The 22,022-nt window shown below is 35.2% G+C and overlaps 2 protein-coding genes across 3 annotated transcripts; one reads left to right on the top strand and one right to left on the bottom strand.

The window, feature by feature from the left end:
* Positions 1-802: 802 nt before the first annotated feature.
* LOC123539878 (uncharacterized) lies at positions 803-7,659 on the top strand. 2 transcript variants are annotated; one of them, XM_053527092.1, is made up of 2 exons: positions 803-1,804; positions 5,575-7,659. In XM_053527092.1, the coding sequence occupies exon 2, from the start codon at positions 5,602-5,604 to the stop codon at positions 7,369-7,371; it is 1,770 nt and encodes a 589-aa protein (XP_053383067.1). In that variant the 5' UTR covers positions 803-1,804; positions 5,575-5,601; the 3' UTR covers positions 7,372-7,659. The 2 variants fall into 2 exon arrangements, with proteins under 2 accessions (XP_053383067.1, XP_053383068.1); XM_053527093.1 differs by lacking the exon at positions 803-1,804 and adding an exon at positions 1,857-2,860.
* Positions 7,660-10,200: 2,541 nt separating this feature from the next.
* Positions 10,201-20,262, bottom strand: LOC123540265 (alpha-amylase-like). Its single transcript, XM_053527097.1, has 8 exons — positions 20,177-20,262; positions 18,342-18,481; positions 14,936-15,087; positions 13,846-14,486; positions 13,446-13,554; positions 12,939-13,050; positions 12,120-12,450; positions 10,201-10,310 (listed from the first exon to the last, which is right to left on the bottom strand). The coding sequence occupies exons 1-8, from the start codon at positions 20,259-20,261 to the stop codon at positions 10,273-10,275; spliced, it is 1,608 nt and encodes a 535-aa protein (XP_053383072.1). The 5' UTR covers position 20,262; the 3' UTR covers positions 10,201-10,272.
* Between the last annotated feature and the right edge of the window lie 1,760 nt (positions 20,263-22,022).

Below are 22,022 nucleotides of genomic sequence, written 5' to 3' on the forward strand. Positions count from 1 at the left end.
AATGAGAAACAGTATTTCTAATGCGTTTATGTTTTAATCATACTGCTTAAGCTATCGTTCTAAGGAATATATTTTCTTTGACATTGAAAAACAGTCGGTACTTCTATAAGAAATTATTTGATTCATAAAGAAAATTGGAATCCGGGTTCTTTTTAAGAAAGTCGAAAATTAGATGTGTAGTGAAGTAATAGCTTTGCATGGCCTTAGTCTTATGTATTGAAATTTCAGTTTTATTACTCGTAACATTGTCACTTTAAATATAATCATATAGTATACATCATTATTTCAATACCTTTTAGTTGTCAAAATATAATATACTGAATGAATACAGATATGTAACGTATTGTACACGCTCAATTACCGTGCTTATTACACCTATTTTGTTGATTTTAACTGATAGAACAGTATACTTTACAATACTTTCTGTGGTATCGGAATTAAAACCTATAGCAAAAACTCGGTCAAAATTGTAAAGTATTTATTTATCTATCAGGTCATTCGCTGGTTTAAACTTAACACTGATGTCTTGTCAATTTTTCTGAATTGTTTCATTACTCAAAATTTTATTATACATTAATATTAGTATTCCGTCAACGGGAAAGATTTAAGATATCTTGGGACTATTTCAACACTTCAAACTTCGCCGAAGACTTTTCATTAACAATCACATCATGAACCATTATTTAATGCGGCTGAAGAAGCTAAAACTATTAATTTATCTAGGTTAGCCTTTAAATGTACAGTATATCCTTTTTGTTTGTAAAATTGTACAGTCTCAAAAAGATATTATCCATTTTCTAAAGCTCAGTTATAAATAGATTCAAATTCAAAAATGCGTAAAATGTGTTAAACCGTCTTTCAGTGAATCTTTTGAATGACATTACAAAACTTGTCAATTTAGATATTTGTGTAAGAAATAAATGTCATCGCACACCATGAATTTTGTACTCTTTATTTTTATTGATAATAGACCGTGCTGTGATAAATTCGTCACTTCAAAATGACACTATAAGATCGGTGTTTTTTTAAAAACATAAGAAAATGCAAAATTTATGAAGGATTATTACATAAATTTGTAATATGAAAATAGATCTAGTGCAGTTTCTACCGGACAGTGTAAATACATGTTTTGATAAGTGAAAAACAAAATATAATTCTTTTAACATTCTTGCACATTTTCTGTGTTTTAACGAATTTTTCGATATTGTTTAAACTAAAATCTGCAGATTCTGTGTGAATTGACGACACTCAACAGAATGGAAATATTTCGTTTGTGTTTGAAAGAGGATGTTTTAAAAGAGCTCCAAAAGAAATACAGCGTTGCATTGAGTTTACGGATATTTTATAATACTGAAATGCACAGTTCCCTTGTGAACTGATATTTGAATTTTATGTTTCGAAAAGAAATTGACAATTTCTATGAGAAATGAACATTTCGGATAAGTAATTACATCTTAAAAGGCACTGTTTTTCGCAAAGAAATACACAGAATTACAATTTGTGTTAAATATATTGCGTGTCCTTTCGATGAAGAAATCAACACGATGCTTTTATGGACAGATGTTTTGAATATTATCTTTAAATAATGTACAGTAACTTTATATGTTACAATGTTTTATAAAAAGATACATGTTTTCGGATTTCTTCTTTGTCTCAATGTTCTTTAAAATAACTTATCTTGTATTCAAGAGTTAAAATGGATTTTTACTTAGCAGAGCAAGTTCAAATAATGTTTTAAAAGTACAGACTTGATTACTGCCGAGAATAATTTTATTGATTGAGACGAATTTATCGTGCACTAAAGGTTTGTGTTTTTCTGTTTTATTTGAAATATTTCGGTGATTTCGTACACTTTCTTGTAAATTGGTACCATATGTGATATAATTCTTACTGCTGACAGGAGAACTTGATGCATGTGTGTGTTTGCAAGAGTTTGTACACTACGTGTTGTTTTTTATTTTCACTTTGTTACACAGTTGTAAAAAATACGGAAAATATCAGCGAAAATTCACGTATCTTAGGTTTGAATTTTAGATTTAGTTACCGTTTAAATTAACGTTAATTTATTAATTCTAAACCCATTATAATAGAGCACTTGTTTTGTGGTAAGTTTCCAATAATATCGTTGTTATGTATACATGTACCGTATTATAATTATGGGTAAATCTTGAATTGTCTTCTTTCTATCATAAAAAATGGGCTGTAAGATTTTGAAAATGTATCTAAATATCGCGAAAACAATAAAAGGCGGTTTGTTGAAAAAAAATTCTTTTAGGGTTTATTTTCAAAGTGTGGGTGATTGTTATAGATAAAAGCATCAGGTTCAAAAGAATTAAGATATAATGAGTTCATGTTTAGCCTGTCTATATACAATGTAGATAATGATCTTCGCAAAACTCCTCGTCTAAGTCTCTCAACATTAACCTGTTGGAATGTCATTTATTTCTCTCTAGTTGAAAAAGTACTCTTCCTAATAAATGTACTCGCTAAATAATATGCATTCCAGAGTTGAGCAGGCTTAGCGACTAATGTTGAACATAAAAAACAACTTTAAAAACTTTGAGTCTGACACTTTTTGATAAACTAATGGTTTCGTACTGGATTTGCATAATTTTTACCGTGAAAAAGACAGTAAACATAAAACGGATTATGACATTTCTTTTCTTTCTGGCATTCAGAAATTTAACACGTGCTGAGGACTACAAACTGTGACATTAGGAGAAAACGGAGGCTTAAGTTGATTATGGAGGTTAAGGATATTTTATATAATGCATAGTGGACAATTATTTCACAGTATTGTATCAATCTGAGATGTATTAGAATAAAATCAGTACTCATGCACGTACGGACTCCAAAAGAGGTATGATGTAGAAAATGTCATTAAGGAGATTGTGATGTAAAATATAAAAAAAAAAACATTTTGCGATATTCTGTAATTTAAATGTAAAAAATGTGATATTCATGACATTCACAAATTTTGTAAGTTTTAAAAGAGATATGTACTACAATGTACCAGCTTCTTGTTAAATTTTGCGTGAACAGTTTGGTGTCTAACCAAGGATGTTATTATGTTTTGATACTGTAAGCTCCTTTGAAATAACATTAAATTCAGTAACCGTATAAATTATGGTTCAGAGCATTTATTGTCCAGTTTTTAGCTCACCAGAGCACAAAGTGCTCAGGGTGAGCTATTGTGATCGCTCACCGTCCGGCGTCCGTCCGTCCGTCCGTCCGTCCGGCGTCCGTCTGTCGTCCGTCCGTCCGTCCGTCAACACTTTCCTTTAAACAACATCTCCTCCTAAACCAACAGGCCAATTTTGATGAAACTTCACAGGGATGTTCCTTGGATGGTCTTCTCTAAAAATTGTTCAAAAATTGAATTCCATGCAGAACTCTGGTTGCCATGGCAACCGAAAGGAAAAACTTTAAAAATCTTCTTCTCAAAAACCAGAAGCCCTAGAGCTTAGATATTTGGTGTGAAGCATTGCCTAGTGGACCTCTACCAAGTTTGTTCAAATCATGACCCCGGGGTCAAAATTGACCCCGCCCCAGGGGTCACTTGATTTTACATAGAAAAATCTTAAAAAATCTTCTTCTCGAAAACCAGAAGCCCTAGACCTTAGATATTTGACATGTAGCATTGACTAATGGACCTCTACTAAAATTGTTCAAATCATGACCCCGGGATCAAAATTTACTCCGCCCCAGGGGTCACTTGATTTTACATAGGAAAATCTTCAAAAAATTTCTAAAAATAAAGCAGAAGGCCTAGGTCTTAGATATATCACATGTAGCATTGCCTAGTGGACTTCTACAAAATTTGTTCAAATCAGACCCCCGGGGTCAAAATTGACCCTGCCCTAGGGGTCGCTTGATTTTACATATGAAAATCTTCAAAAATTTTCTTAAAATAAATCAGAAGGCCTAGAGCTCAGATATTTCATATGTAGCATTGCCTAGTGGACCTCTACAATATTTATTCAAATCATGACCCCAGAGTCAAAATTGACCCCGCCCCAGGGGTCACTTGATTTTACATAGGAAAATCTTCAAAAAAATTCTAAAAATAAACCAGAAGGCCTAGGTCTTAGATATTTGACATGTAGCATTGCCTAGTAGACCTCTACAAAATTTCTTCAAATCATGACCCCGGGGTCAAATTGGCCCCGCCACATGGGGTTACTTGATTGTACATAGAAAAATCTTCAATATTTTCTAAAAATAAACCAGAAGGCCTAGAGCTTAGATATTCGACATGTAGCATTGCCTAGTGGACCTCTACAAAATTTGTTCAAACTTGTCCCCCCAGGGTCAAATTGACCCAGCCCCAGGGGTTACTTTCTTGTACATAGGGAAATCTTCATAAATTTGCTTAAAATAAACCAGAAGGCCTAGATCTTAGATATTCGATATGTAACATTGCCTAGTCGACTTCTACAAACTTTGTTCAAATAATGACCCCCGGGGTAAAATTGGCCCCGCCCCAGGGGTTACTTGATTGTACATTGGAAAGTTTTCCAAAAAAATTCTAAAAATCATCAGTTTGACATTTGAAACATATTACTCTGGTGAGCGATCCAGAGTCATCATGACCCTCTTGATAAGAACCTATAAGAGAGTATCTAAATAATCTACATATTTCATTAAAAGAATCATCATTGACACAATATTTATACACGACAAACCGTAGCGAGAGATTTTTCTTGTAGAAGAGTCTTTTTTATAGATATTATTAAAATATTAAAAAGAAGGTTATAAAGTTTCATCGTGAAGACAATTGTTTGATAAGAACATAGATAATCTGACTATTAAAGTTTGCTCATATTCTAAACATAAAGTCATCTGGTTGCTTTACAGGATGTGGATGGTTCTATCCAGGTGCCCGTCTGTGCCTTAAGCAATGCCCTGAGAGGGCACTGTGGATCGTCCACCGCTGTGAAAAGCTGGAAGGCCGCAATATGACCTAACATTACGTCGGTTTTACGTTAAAACCAACCAAAAATGTAAACGTAAAACCAAGTGAGCAGTAGGCCTACAAGTTTCTTACCACATGTAGCTCCTTCTCTGCTTTAAAGATGTTTATGTACAGGCTGGCCAACCTACGTGACTTTTGGATATCATACACTTGGAGAAAACATCTCGGTTCAGGTAACATTTTGCCGTATATTCCTTTTTACTAGAGAGATTTTCATGAAATAAAGTGATTAGGACACAGCAAAGTAAGTGCTTTCCTCCGCACAGTGTCTGCCATCAGATCTCAGTACTTTTTCCAAACACATCGCCCAACTGCTTTTCGTAGACTAACTTTGTAGAAAACGTAAACACTTTCGCAGTTGGGTGAAGTGTTTGAGAAAAACTAAGAACTGACAGCTGATGTTTTGTTCGGAGGGAAGAAAGTATTTTGCTGTCTTCAACGTTCTTTATCTTATGAAAGTCTGTCAAGTATTTAGAAAAATATTGGCAAAATGTTACATGAATTAGGACATTGTCTCGGTGTGTACGGTATCCAAAAGTCGCGTTGGTTTGCCACCCTGATCTGATAGATTTAGTTACTGTTTTCTTTTCTTTTTTCAGGCGGTTTTAAATAACTAACAGGAAAACATGTCGGCAGTAAACATTACATCAAACATGACGTCAAATGTTAATTCAACTGATGACGTCATGGCGTACAACGGACCACTCGTTGACGAAGCAAGACGTGAGCTAATGGAGATTTATATGTACCCATTCGTACTTGTTATCTTCTTTATGATAGTAGGATTCATAGGAAATACAATTGTAATATATATTTTCACAGCTAAATGGAAATTAACGAAAACAACAATGTTTATCCTAACGCTAGCAGGAGTTGATCTTATGTCATGTGTTATCAACATGCCAACAGAGGCGGCCATATTGTGGAACCCTATGAATTTTGATTATGCCGTAATTTGTAAAATCTCGCGATTCACAACATTCATAGCATCTGCTTCTTCGTCGTTTGTCTTAATTGCTATTTCAATTGACAGATATTTAATGGTTTGTCGGCCATTCCTTGGAAGGGAATTAGGTGTGCGGTATGCAAAGCGGACATGTCTAATAGCCGTTCTCCTAGGTATCATTTCAACATGGCCGTCACTTATATTCTACGGAACCTATACATACCAAGTAGAGAAAACAGACATTGAGACTGGAAAAGTGATGAAAATTGAAAGCAAAACTTGTCTGATATCAAATTTCTATGTCGAGCATTACAAATTACCCGCAGGATTTTATTTCTTCTTGTTCGGTGGACACATTATTATGTTCGTAATTTTGACCATGGTTTATTTACTTATTGGACGCAGTTTATTTATGTCAACAAGCACGTATGTATCTAATGAAAAAAGACACAGTCTGAAATACTTTGGTATAAGCATGATGTCTGCATTTACTGGCACCGTGCCAAATAGTCCGGCTGATAACCGTGATCGAATGAGCTGGGGTAGCAGAAGTTCGCGCGCGGTTTCGCTTGAAAATATAAACCGCATAGACCAAAGTCCCGCCAACAACCTTGCAAGGCAACAGGTAAGAAAAACTAATGAAACCACTGTAAGCATTGTTTTAAACGACATTGAAAACGAAAATAAAGAACAATCATATTCACAAAAGGAAGATATAGACACAAATATTGAGAAAAGATCTCAAGATAACATGATGAAAGATAACATTTGCAATACAAACAGTAGTTCTCTACACTTAGATAACATTTGTAGTGTTTCGAATCACGAATGCGATGACCGACTAGATATATCACGTAACAATCTTTGTGTTCAACACGCGACATCAGATGATAGCGCAAGTGACACGTCATTTAATTCGCCTGAGAAGAAACCCGACACTAAACTTTTATATCTAAACATTGGTAAAAGAGATAAAAATAGAACGAAAAATGGTCGCTTATCATCTGGATCAACAACTAGCACAAACTGCTTAACTCCAGTGACCCCAGTGTCACCAGTCACTCCAGATAGTGTAAGGGGGATTCTTTATCGGAGCCAAAGCATCGAAAGTAGGGCAAGAATGAACCGCATTATCTCGGATGAACTTAGACATACGGAAGTAAAAGAGTTCAGTCTGCGTAGGAATACATTAATCATGCGAATGGTTACAATAGCTTTTGTTGTGAGTTTTCTCCCTTACCTAGTGATTGTCATTATAAGGTACTCCAATCCTGATATACCAACAAAATTAAGTAAAGTCGAACAAATACTCTATCATGTCTTTTTGAGGACATATTTCGTAAATTCAATGATAAATCCTTTTATCTATGGGTTTATGAACATAGAATTTCGGTCGAAATTAAAAGAAATGTTTTGCAATTTCTGTACAAGACATAATATACATATGTGATACACAAACTGCACACAAAGTAATTGTTCGGATTGTAAGCAGTTCATATGTCTTCATTTGAAACGTCTGTAAATAGATATAAAGTGCATTTTCCATGTATTAAAACGATGCTATCACTTATGTCGTAAAAAGATATTTAGAAACTATAGCTCCATGCTTTGTATTTTGTTGTCATGTTAAACATCAATGAAAACTGAAAACACTAATTTTATTCAAAATTGCAAGCATTTATATCTTTCATTTACAGTTTCAGACTATGGAAATAGAAATTGTTATATTTAAATTCCATTCCGTTACTTTGTTATCACTTATTTTTCATGGAGTAGTGAAACCTATCTTAGAACGTGAAATTGACGGAAAAAACCCGAAGGTAAACAAATAACAGTGACAATCGCAAGCAGTAGCTCCGAGATTTTGGCAAGATAATTTGACCCTAACTTGTATGTTTTGGATAACTTTACCACAGAACCATTAATTGTTTCTGTCTCGGTTTCTCGTGGCATTGTTTACATCCGGAATATATGTCGATTAAATGTGCTATTTTTATAATTGCTAAGTGCCGGGGACGACAGTTTGTGGTTCTGTTGTATTTTTAATAATTTTCAAAGCTTCAATATTGAAAACATAATTAATTTAACCAGTAGTACAAGCAGAAAATCATTTTTCTGCAATGAAATTTAATTGTTCTATGGATAGTAGCTTTAATAGAACACAACAACGAAACTAGTCTAACCTAAAGTTAAAAGTGACGTGGCAAGTATCCATATGACCTTTAATTGTGTCGTTGTGACGTTTAAATCAACAAAAGAAAACTTGCAGTTATTAGTGCCCAGTGTGGCCTCCTTAGTATTTAGGCACTCGATCATTGCTATATACAAATATTTACATTGGTCCTATCCTTTTCCATTGAAAATTTTGCATGATGCGCCAACGTGACGTCAATGCTGTAATGCGAAATGAACGCCAGATTAGGATCAACAAATTAAACATGAATTCCTATTGCGATTCATGGATTTGCCGATCCTATTCTGTCGTTCATTTCGCATGAACACTGAAAAAAAATCATTTCTTCAATGTTTGACGGACATGAAAACGCTGTGGATTTATAAAAGTTATTTAGTATGTTTAAGACTCAGATTGCATTCACATCTGTTGATTGTTAACAGAATGATAATGAAAACATCTACGATCTTATCCTTATATACTATTTGTATTACAGTATGTATATTCTAGATAATTCTATTTTTATTCATACTCTAACATTATTCATGTGTACTACTCTTGTTAATACTGACTAAATTTTGTTTGTTTTTCGCTAAAGAAATTTTAAAACGAAAATCTAATAAAAGTATTTTAGAACATTGCGGTGTTTGAGCCAAGCAATTGTATGATTCATATCTTCTAAATCTTCTTTTTCTTTTATTTGCTAATAATTACATTCGCCCCATTCTTTTCCATTGAAAATTATGACATGCATTTCGTATGAACAGTAAAAGGAAAGGCGTAAAATTTACGTCAACGCTGCTTAGTGATACCGCGACGTCGGCGTATAGTCAGGGAGAACGTTCCTTAGATGACCGTCGCAGTTGCTCCATCTGGTAACCAGAATGGCCGGGAAGCTGATTTTAATGTTAAATGCAACAGAATGCACTTTATAATTTAATCTTCTTAACAAACGGAAAGGAAACAATGTAAAGATAAGAAATGAAACTTTTTATTTCGGTGTTCATGCGAAATGAACAACAGAATAGGATCGGCAATTTAAACATGAATCGCATCCGCGATGGATTTGCCGGTGCTAGTCTGTCGTCCATATCGCATGGAATTCGGAAAAATCATTTCTTTACTGTCGCCAGTAAAACCAAAATTATTTTCAACCGCTTAGTACAACAAAAGCTCGTAGAACACGAAATGTCCCCTTGATGTATTCAGTAGGAACAGTAATTATTTGGTCACTGTACATTGGACGTTTGACGTACTGATCTCAAATCAAGAATATTGTATCGTTTACCAGTAATAAGTGACCACCGTAACAAATGTGATCTTAGACCAAAGCAATCTCTTGTTCTTTGGCAAAATATGTTCTACTGTTCTGGGTCAATGTGACCTTGACCTTTGACCTAATGACATCAAAATCAGTAGGAGTTATCTGCTGGTCATGACAAACCTCCCTATCAACTTTCATTATCCTAGGCACAAGCGTTCTTGAGTTATCATCCGAAAACCGTTTAACTATTTTGGTGTCGCTGTGACCTTGACCTTTGACCTACTGACATCAAAATCAATAGGAGTCATCTGCTTTTAATGACCAACCTTCTTATTAACTTTCATGATCCTAGGCCAAAGCGTCCGGAAACGGTTTAACTATTTCGGGTCTCTATGACTTGACATTTGACCTACTAATGTTAAGTTTAATAGGGGTCATCTGCTGGTAATGACTAACCTCTCTATCAACTTTCTTTTCCTAGGCCCCGGCGTTCTCGAGTTATCATCCGGAAACCGTTTAACTGTGGCGGGTCAATGTGACCTTGACCTTTGACCTACTAACCTCAAAATCAGTAGAGCATCTGCATGTCATATCCAACCCCTCTATAAATTTTCATGATCGTAGGCCCGTATGTTGAGTTATCATACGGAAACCGATTGGTCTACGGACCAACCGACTGAAAGACTGATCGACATCTGCAAAACAATATACCCATCCATCTTCGAAGGGAGGGGGAGGGGGAATAATAAATAGAGCACAAATCGATACCACACGTTGGATGTTTTGAATCGAGTCCGTCTAAGTTATCAGTTTTTCCGTCCTGCGGTTTTTACAATGCTGTGTTTCAGAGTTTAAATGAAATATTTATTTATTTATTTATTTATTACATGTTCAGAGCATCAGAACATACAAAATTAAGTTGTAACTTTCTTTGGACTTCCTACTTTGGCGCCTGTAAGAGAGAAAGAAAATCATATCATATCTACACATCTCTTAATATCATATCATATCATAGATAATCATTAATCATGTTGATAATTTTCATATTACCGTATCGTTCAATGAAGTCCACATGTATTAATAATTTCATCATGTACTGTGGTATATTATATTGAGACGTATATTGAGGCGGTGTATAACGGGAGGAGGGAGAGGTATTGTGAGGGATACATGAAGAAGGAAATAGTAAGGTAAAATAAGAGGCTTAGTGAGAGGAACAGGGGAAAGTGAAAGGTAAAGTATGTGGGACAGTGAGGGGTATAATGTTAGTATAGTGGAGGTATACTGACAGGTATAGTGGTCGTGTAGTAAAAGTTATATTGAGATGTTCAGTGGGACGTTTAGTGGGAGATATAGTGAAAGGTATGGTATAAGGTATAATGAGAGGTAAAGTGACAGATATAGAGGAAAAGTGGGGTTATAGTATAGGGTTAAGTGAAAGGTGTAGTGAGAAGTATAATAGTAAAGTAGAAGGTACAGTTTAAGGTGTGGTGAAAGGTAAATTGAGAGGTATATTGGTATAGTGAAAGGTAAAGGATAAGGTACAGTGAGAGGTATAGCAAGAAGAATAGTGGGAGAAAAAATGTACAGTAAGGGGTATAGTGTAGATATACTAAAATGTATAATGATAGTGAGTGTAAGTGGGTGGTATAGTGAAAGGTATGGTATAAGGTGCAGAGAGAGGTATAGGGATATTGGAGATAAGTAAAAGGTATAGTAAAAGGCATAACGAGTGGTATAGTGAGGGGTACAGTTAAAGAAATAGTGAGAGGTGCAGTAAAATGTACAATGAGAGGTATAATGGGAGGTTCAGTGAGAAGTGTGGTTAGAGGAATAGTTTGAGGTATAGTGGAGGTATAGTTGGAGGTTTAGTGAGAAGTAAAGCGAGGGGTATAGTGGTGGTACAGTGAGAGGTATAGTTAGAGGTACAGCGAGAGGTATCGTAGGGGTATAATGAGAGGGTTAGTGGGAGGTATAGTGAAAGTTATAACGACAGGTACAGCAAGAGGTATAGTGAGAGATGTAGTAGGAGGTATAGTGGGAGTTCCAATTAGAGGAATTGTCAGAATAATAGTGAAAGGTATTGATGGAGGTACAGCGAGAAATACAGCGAGAGGAACTGAGAGTGTCTTTTCATATTGAGTTTATTAAACGAGCTGAATAAAATAATAAAATGCGAGGCTCTGCCGACCATTTTATCAATTTTATTCAACTAGTTTAATGAATTCAATGTGGAAAGTCACAAATGTAATATTCTTTTTTTCACATGTAAGCATTCTCTGTTGAAACATCAAGATTTCTTCTTTCTTTACCTATTATAGATCAAGTAAATGCGACCAAAGCCTCCATTCAATAAACGACGTCAGGGATTTATTACACTAGTGTATTATCAAATTTATGTAATGGCTTTATTTCACTCCCACGAAGTCACACATTTGATAAATAATTTGTATTACATTGCATGAAAATAAGCTAATTGCAAGCGAAATTCCCTTTGCTACATACAGCAGCAATTCAGAGTGAGAGGTCGCGATTTCCGTATGTGAAGAATTGTTTCTTTATTTCAATTAGCGTATGTGTCAGAATTCATTATACAGTTTAGTCATATGTGTTCATAATCAAACCTAAATCTAAATGTGGTGTCTTTAAGACAGTGTCAATTTTCATGTTGTGAGCGGGTCATACATACATTTACTTCTAGTTCTCGTGAACTTGCATAGGAAATTGCAACCTCTCTCATGTTTAACTTAAAAGTACTTGCCAACATGGATAGCGACTACAGGATCGTCTGAATGCCCGTTTATACTGATGTGAGCTTGACCACTGCCATCCACATGAACAGTTTTTCCGGTACACGCGCCATTTAAATAATTTCCGGAAATGACGTCACAATAACTTCCAGCCGGGAGTCCTGTGTTAATGTTTTGATTCAAAGAGCTGTTATCACCAACAAGGGCAATGAAACCTTTATCCCCTCGCGAAAATGAAATGGCCTGGTCCCCGTAGGAATGGAAATTTGTGAGCGAGGTACCAGCAACAACATTCCTGAAGCCCACCATATTGTAAACTTGGCGCCATCTGTGCTCGCATACCTGGAATTCTTAAGACTTGTAAAAACATGACATATAGCTCCAGAACTTTTAACTAGACAATGCGTGACATAAACAATATCTGAAATCTAATATTTTTCACTTAAAACACAAGCACTGAAGATAATTCGGATATTTGAAGGTGACTTCTTTTTAGACGAAAATATCACAAATTAAAACGATTGTATGATGTACAAGTTAAATTGTAATAATTGCCTTTTTAAGACTAATGAAATTGTAAAAAAAAAAAACTTAAATTAGACCATAATTCGACTTTTTGGGCAAATTCGTATGCCTCATTAAACTGCTCTGGCTCGAATTCCTCTATCATTTACATTTTATATATATGTAGCCAGCCAATACAAAGTCGATGTTGCTCCGATTTTGTTACATGCGCTGCGTGCGTTTCCAGCTAGTCATAGTTAATGTTTTACTAAATTGTTTTAAAATGTTACTTAAAGTCTCCTTTGACAACTGATAGAATTATTTACCCAGCCGCCTCCACAAGAGAGATCAGCGTTGATCTGAACATCCTTTGTACTCATATCACTGTTGTGTGGTGGTCCTTCCCAATTGTTTGTGTCATCTCCATTCTGAATATTCCTTTCAGGTATAGATAAAATGAAAGAGAAGTAAAGCGAAGAGAAAAAGTAGCGTATAAAAGTGAAGGAAAAATCAAGCAGTGGTGAAAAAATTTGAAAATTAACCAGGCTTATGGTCAATTTCAGATGACAGGTGACAGGAAGTTATGAGCGCAATTGTTTGACAATATTCAGACAACAGTTGTCCGGCAGTTTTTAAACGTCAACTGTTATAAAGTTACAAGACGTCAGTTGTTTGGGAAAATGTACAACAATTATCAGACGACCGTTGTTAAGCATTTTCGGTGTTTTGTTGAGAAATTTCTGGTAATAATAGCACAAAAACATAATTATGTTAGTATAGACACATACTAACTGTACCTAGCATATAAATAGCAAAACTTATAATATCAATACCTGTTCCAACGGTAGCTACTCATGATCCTAGGGAATCCATATGGATGGGCCAACATGAAAGCTGTTGCAATTTTCATTGGTTTAGGGTCCCAGAACGTTATAGGGGCGCCTGTCAACAGAAATTGTCATTTAAGTCCTTCTAAACACCGTCAATCAAATGAGAAGATGGGTTATCACCGTTTGGCCGTTTACGTCGTCATGTCATGGGGACACATCTTACATGTTATTCATAATGCATAATGACTGTAAACTGTCCGGTTTCAGGAATAACTGAGATAGACATATACTGTAGACAAAACAATTGCCAAGGCAACACACTAATTGTTCAGGAACGTACTACAGCAAAACAGAAGTTTAAGTTCAATAGTAAAACGTAACGTTACTTGATAAATAACCTTACCTCCGCCACCGTGTCCTCTTTGGTTGTCATGGTTATTGAGGAATACAACAACGTCATATGAACTGGGCATGCCCCATTTTTCTCCAAAGTTACCAAGCCATTTCGCTTGGTTTGAATGTCGGAGAAAAATGTCAGCTAGCTTAACACCATAGATAAAGTTAGTGACTCTGCCCGTGCCAAAATATTCGTCCATTTTTATCGCTTCACCACCCATGTCGATGACTTCTTGGAAAATAAATGGCTTTTTTCCAGAACCGAATGCATCGCTTCTAAGGTTGTGAAGTCTTGCAAATACGTTTTCCAGATCTCCTGGCCACATGTGTTTCGCGGCATCAACTCTAAATCCCGCAACACCCATGTCAATAAGATGGTTAAAATATCCTGCAATTTTACCCCTAACATAATCCTTCGATAGACGGAGATCGGACAAACCGACCAATTCACAGTTTCGAACTTCCGCAGGATTGTTGTAATTATGGATGGATCCGTCGCTTGTATGACATACATCACCGCCATTACAGTCCTGGCTGCCGAATGGTACCGCTGGGTAACTACAACTCCCGCCGTCAAAATGGTCTCCTCCGGTACCTGTTCCGGAGTATCCTCCGGTCATATGGTTAATAACGCTGTCTACATAGATTCTGAAATCATTTTTTTTTTGCCTTACAATAATATCAACTGTGACACTGGTATTCAATTTAAGAAGGATTTTAATCGTTGCATGGTCGTGCTTTCAGATTAGAAATTCAGAATAAAATGTGAATAGAAACTAAGCAGAGGTTTTTTGGTAGTGTCCATTTTTTGTAAAATAAAATAAAAGCTAGTCTCGCAATAAAATACAACAGATCAATACCAGAAACTTTGCTGATAATCTCAGATCCATCATCTAACAGGAATGTTCAAGACAAAATACTTTTTCCCCATAATGAAAAATATAATTCTAAATTGCAAGTACACGTTAGATCATTTACGTTTCAGTGACCTGATTAACGCAAGTTTTCTTAAAAAGAATATTCTAAACTAAGAATTTCGTAAAAACAAACTGTGTCGTCTGACATGATATCCGTTGTCATATCATATTGACCCTTACCTGACCCCGACCTTGTTGCATGTTGTTACCATATCCCTAAACTCTTGTTCATTTCCGCTTCTTGAGATCACTTTATAGCTCACAGGTTGGTATCTTTCCCACCAAGGACGGTTTGGGTTGGTGACGACAGCGTTTTCGTTTGGCGGCGAGACCTGCGAAAACATAGTATACTTATTATTATTTGAGCCGTGCCATGAGAAAACCAACATAGTGGGTTTGCGACCAGCATGGATCCAGACCAGCCTGCGCATCCGCGCAGTCTGGTCAGGCTCCATGCTGTTCGCTTTTAAAGCCTATTGGAATTGGAGAAACTGTTAGCGAACAGCATGGATCCTGACCAGACTGCGCGGATGCGCAGGCTGGTCTGGATCCATGCTGGTCGCAAAGCCACTATGTTGGTTTTCTCATGGCACGGCTCATTTATTTATTATTTGTTTTTGTCATATATATTACATTATTATTTTCTTTGAATTGATAGTAAACGTGACTCGTAGCAAAACACTAGACAGACTGGCACAGCATAAACCTCGATTTTGCCATTTTAATTCTAAGGTTTTAAGAATGGCTGACTTGATAAGGATGGGATAATTTCATTATCCATTTTGAAGCGATGTCTCGTATTTGAAATAATTTTGATTTTATCGGCAAATATTTATTCTCATAGGGTGATATTCCCGTTTTAACATTTCCCACTGGATTTCTTTCATAATTGAGGAAATCCATGCGCTTGTTTTTATCTCTTTTATTGGCTGTATAAGCTATATTATATGTCCAAAAATTAAACAAAAACCTGTCCTCTATCAAATTACAATTAAATAAATCCAAGAAAAACCATGTTACTGCTAAGGCGAAGCGTTCTTATGCATCTAGAAATGGAATAGTTTTTTGGGGGGACTTTGTAACGAATCTCTGACGAGAAACGGCGCAGAAATACCCGAGAGCAGGATAGTCTCACCCTAAACTACAAGTACTGAAAGAATCTTTTCATGACATGCCATTTCAGCGAATAATAGTTTATATCTATATTTTTTATTATAGAAGCTTATTTAAACAAAGCATAAAACAAGAGATGACAAACAGTAATACAATTTTTGGAAAATAAAGGTTCAGGAATAGGTGAATATTATTAAAAGGAACAAAGAGGAACTATCAAGTCTGGTTCTATGTAAAAAAATAAATAGCGGTAAAAAATACTTCACAACAAGTTAAAGCAGCATGCCTCCAGATCGTTCGACAACAACAAAAATTAGATTTCTTGAAATAAATGCTATATTTCTTAAGAAGGCTTTGAAATTTAATTACTAACAATCTTTATGTTACGGAAACACACGGGAATTTACTGTTTTTACTACTTTTTACGATGAAAATCGAAAAGCGTTTGTCACACTTTTATTCCAGGTAAGCTGTCTCCATTATAAATATCTATATTTTGAAATCCTTATCCACTACTTCAGCTACAGCGCTATTGGTTACGACGACGGGAAAATGTCTTTATTGCCGCGGCGGTGCGGGGTTCGATTCCCGACGCGGCCAACATTTTTCCTTGATTTGGAAATTTTGAAATATTTTAGAAACAAAAATTCATATTCTAATGTTCAAAATGTGATCAAAACTCCAATTTAAAAGAAAGATTATTTTTAGCTAAATCTTAAAGCATGCTGCTTTAATGCACTTTGTTACAGCACGAGGGTGATCCTACATTCCCGGGAGTCCCTAGGGTAAGACTGTGCTCTCAGGCACCGACGAAAACAGTCGTTATATAGTAGTTCTGATAAATCAGTTAACGAAGCGTTCAACTTGACAGTAAGAATGGTTACATAAAATTTGTTTCTGATGAAACTGCTTAGAAAGCCCGATCGCAATCGCTGTTCAGCTATATCATGCTATATAATTGTTTATCTCATTGCCAAAATGGCATTTAAGGCGTTTATGTACAGTTTCATTTACATTTTAAAGCCTTTGAAAGTCTGAATACTTTTTTGCAAACGTTACATTTTTAAGTAAACAGACTATGATGTTTGAAATAGTTTCAAGCCACTCCATAACGGTTTTTTTCATGAATTCAAAAATAAATTTTCATATTTCTTTTTAGAAAATAGCAAAGTTTACATGAACTATCAGCCAGTGAACAGGATAAAATATGGACCGGTGACTTAAAGAAGGGTCATGTAATAATAATAAACTGGGCCATGATAACCCTGAATCGCTCACCTGGGTAACATGAGCCACATGTATAAAATGACAAATTGATGCTAAAATATTAGAAAGTAGGTCAGTAGGTCACATTCATGGTCACTGAAAGTCAGTTTTAAGATGGACGTGCAAAACTGTTCATGTCATCCAAATTTCAAGGCTGTATCTTAAGAAAACAAGGAAGTAGGTCAAAGTCACAGTCAAGTGACTCCTAATCGCTTGGAGTTATCAGGTAATTATAATTAAACAGTTTATAAATATGATCTGATAATTGTTTTAAGTATTTATTCCTATAAAACTCATAAGTGACCCCAAGGGCGGGGCCTCTTTTTACCCCAGGTGCGTAATTTGAACAATCTTGTTAGAGATCAACCAGACAATGCTACATACAAATATCAAAGGCCTAGGCATTGAACTTTCAGACAAGAAGAATTTTTCCTCTATATAAGTCTATGTTAAATTTGGGATCCCCAGGGCAGGGCCTCTTTTCAAACCTGGGGCATAATTTGAACAATTTAGGTAGAGAACCACATGGCAATGCAACATACCAAATATCAAAAGCCTATGCCTTGCAGTTTAAGGCAAGAAGATTTCTTTAGTTTTTGCCTATTTAAGTCTATGAAACTTGAGACCTCCGGGTTGGGCCTCTTTTCATTCCAGGGGCATAATTTGAACATTTTCGTAGAGGACCATAATGTTACAAGAAGATTTTTGAAGTTTCTTACTATATAAGTCTATGTAAAACTTGTTCCTCCAGGAAAGGGGCCTCTTTTCACCCCAGGGGCATGATTTGAACAGTAATCATAGAAGGCTATAAGATGATGTCACATGCCAAAAATCAAAACTCTACGCTTTGCGGTTTTGGACAAGAAGATTTTTAAAGTTTTTCCTTTCAGTTTCCATGGCAACCAGAGTTCTGCATGGAATTCAATTCTTTGAACAATATGAAAGGGGATCATTCCTGTGAAGTTTGGTTTAATTCTGCTCAGTAGTTTTCAAGAAGAATTTTTTTTTAAAAAAATTGTTGACGGACGCACGACGGACGACAGACATTGAGTGGTTACAAAAGATCACCATGAGCCTTCGGAAACGCATGAATGAGAAATGTCGATATGTTTCGCCATATCTGTGAATGAAGCTATTAAGATCCGGCAACAGATGATGTTATATAATTTACATGTGTTCTAAATGTAAAGAGCGAATTCTTATAGACCTGAACACCACAGAATCCGTATGGACCAAGAAACCTCTCACATTCTGCTTTTATGTCTGTCCATTTCCACTCGAACAGATGAACAATTGAATCACGGCCTGACGCACATTGTGGACTACTGTATGGACCGCCTACGACAACTAAAATCAGAAAAAAATATTCTGAAATAATAGTGTAGTTCAATGAGTGGAACTTAAAAAAAGATGTCCCCGCCCTAAACTCAGAGGGACGAAAAGCCCGCTTTCAAATAATGAAGCTAATCCAACGTCACAGGCTTTACACGGATGTATGACGTGTGTGAGATAATATCTAGGGTTGTGGTGGAGTGAGCTTAGGTCGGGGCATACTTGAAACTTTCCATATAACACTAAACTGTGTTGGTATGACTGAAAATTTAATAAATCGTGCACAGAAAAAAGTATTAGTAAAGGCTGAATCCGATGAGCTGACAGGTATTACGATGCTGGTTGTGCACATTACTGCGAGAGCTTCATACAACGCAATTCTGCAACAGTTTGTGGTTCTCTTAACACACTGAAATATTTGAACGGCCTTTCAATTAAAGTACGCATCAAGACTACTCCCATATCAAGACTACCTTGCTATAAAGATCTTATTTCGAAGAACGGGACATTTTCTTCTGTATTTCAAAAGTAAACTATTTTTACATTAATTTGTTCGCCGGTTTTAACTATGGGCTATAGCAAGGTACTTCAAAAAAAGAGAAAAACACATAATGAATAAAATAGTTAAATGAAAATAGGATGTCTAAACCATTTCCGAACATTATTGCCAACTGCATGTAGTACTGAAAAGTTGATATAAGCTGAGTTGCTTCCCTTTACCTAATAAAATCCTGATAATTACGAATTTATTAACCGAACCGTCGTCAAAAATGAAGCGGAAGATAACGGGAAACAACGGGAAGCCAAAATAGTACTGATGGTTTTGTTTTGTGATACTAAGTTTTGCAATCAATTTTGGTAATAAAAAAGAAAATTGATTTTTTATGTCAATGCATTTTCAGTGGCAAACCCAGTATAAAATGCATATGTGTACAAGAATGGCAAAAATATTACCTATGACACCGTTAAATAAATCCTAAAATCTATAAAAGTAAATGATTAACAAACTGGTTTTACCGTTACATGATGTTGTTTTGAAAATAACTTCAATCAGATGACCCTTTTTTCTAGAATATTGTGTTTAAAATAATTTTAGAACCTTTCATAATCAGCTTAATATTTTTTTTTCAAAAACGGCATGTACGGGACTTAGAAATCTCCATTTAGCTAGTACTAGTGTACTACTTATGTCTTTTGCGAACAAGGCTGAAACTCAAGTTGGGCGATTCGAAGCAGCTTTCTGTTGGTAGGTTCCAAATGAAAGCGACTCTTTATAGAAAACAATATAAAACATGAAGGTTCGATATTTTTGAACGGTACCAGCAATCCATTTTGCTAACTACAGACCTGGAGCGGTCGTTATGTGCATGTCACCAAATCATTATCATCGGAGCGCACAGCAAAAATACGAAATGATTGCATGTCTGCACGCATTTAGAGTAAAATATGTATAACAAACTGACTGAATGTTAGGGTTAGGATTACCATGGTAACAAAAAATATATATATACATATTAAAGAAACTGAAACTAGTCATTCTAATCGCGGCTTGAATCCGACATATACCGGAATCTGTTATTTATTACAAACGCTCATTGTCTGTTTTAGTCACAGTCGTCAACAATATGCTAATGCCCAAACATCAAAATTAAATTAGTGAAAATTCTATGAAAGCGCTGAACTAGATAAGAAAATGACACTAAATATTACCGTGTGGTAAAATCACAATTGTTAGTAATGCCACTGCTATCATCATGTTCCTACTTAACACTGATGCGTGATACAACGGTGGCATAGCCTTTATGGACATGTATTTCAGGGGTCGTCTTTAAACATTTTATGAATTAGAGCTAAAAATGGTAATCGTCATTTTTTTGTGGAATTGCCCTTTATTAAAATGTGTACACTTCAATCATAATTTCAATACGTTACTCGAATTGCAAATAGACAGATTAAATACTTTATGTGTTGTACTAAAACATATATGTTTTATTGTTTATTAAAGTCAAAGTACACATATCAATATTAAAACATCATGAAATTCTATACGCATGTACTTTGCCACTCTCTGGTGGAGTTATAAGAGACAATTAAATGCATAATATAATACTATCACAGTTTTCAATAATTACAACACATTTAAAACAAAACGAATTCACTCTTGTTAAAAAATATTAAAAGCTACTTTAAAGAAAGTGGTAAAACAGCTAAGAAGTTAACTTGAATTCATAACCAAAACCTCTTTTAGAACTTGAAAGATTTATTTTTATTTTAAACCCGGAATCTGAATACCAAGAGTGATTAAGCATGTAAGAAATATTACACAAAATGTGCTACATGTTACATACAGTGAGGCCAAAACTATATTGTTTAAAAGGATTTGATATTATGTGTTTACTAAAGGCTGGAAAAAGTTACAAACCAAAGTATTGTGTTGAGTCACTCATGTGACAATTGAAAATTATCTAGGTAGGATATCATTCTCAACTACCACTAAATACTTATCATCCACTTAATTCAAGCCAACCTCATCTTCACACTAGAATTAGTACTGCCTTTAAAACATCATTTGTCAATCCTGTATTAATACACATGCTAAATTGCTTTAATAAATCCCATAAAAAGATTAGTTTTGAGTATAAAGAGAAAAATCCTTCTATTGATACGACTGTTATCCATTGTATTTAGTCTATACCACAAATTAATACTGTTCTATATTGTTTAACTGAAGTGATTGCCATCCCATGTCACCAGCCACAGCGACAGTCGGTGTGTATTTTCCAAAGCTTGCAGCCGACAGTGTTAAGTCCTACAAACCTGATAAAACTGGTTTTTGTGTAAACAAAATATCATGTCTTCTCTAGTTCATTTACATGTGAACCTTCAACGTTCATTTCTTTTTGCCTTATTCGTTGTATAACTACATCTTGAAACACCCCCTGTATTAATCTTATCAGTTAGAAGCCATGTTCCTATTTTGCCAAACTCACATACCATCTTTAGGTCTACATTTCACCTCATTTGAGATAAAGTTTTATTCAGCTAGAACCAAATTTCGAACAAAGGTTACAAAGAAATACGAGGGCAAAACATGAAGTGAAAATAATGAGCAAAATTTCTAATCGTCCACAGAAATTCTTTAGACATTGAAATAATATTGAATTAGACACGAGAAACAATTCTTACGCGAACTAAGACACGAAGAGTTTTATATGACAAATAGTTGTTTTCGACCTTTTGATTGAAGGGAGGAACAGATAAAACAGTTAAAACAAGTAAATGAAGTATTGCCATGCAATACAAAGTCCCTTACTGGAAGGCACCTAATTTTCTCTACTGCAGTATAACATAATGAACTGATATCTGTCAATGAGGTATAAACATATTATATACTATATATACAATATGTTATACACAAACACTTGATTAAAATTTGCATTTTTAAAAACCTACAGTTATTTCATATGGATTTTTTTTGGCCAATTATAAAAAGTTATCATATAAGTTATTTATAGTAACAACAAAGGGAATTAATCCTAAAAAAGAATTCTATATA

This window comes from Mercenaria mercenaria, chromosome 16, assembly GCF_021730395.1.
Source record: "Mercenaria mercenaria strain notata chromosome 16, MADL_Memer_1, whole genome shotgun sequence".
In the NCBI taxonomy this organism is placed as follows: Eukaryota; Metazoa; Mollusca; class Bivalvia; order Venerida; family Veneridae; genus Mercenaria; species Mercenaria mercenaria.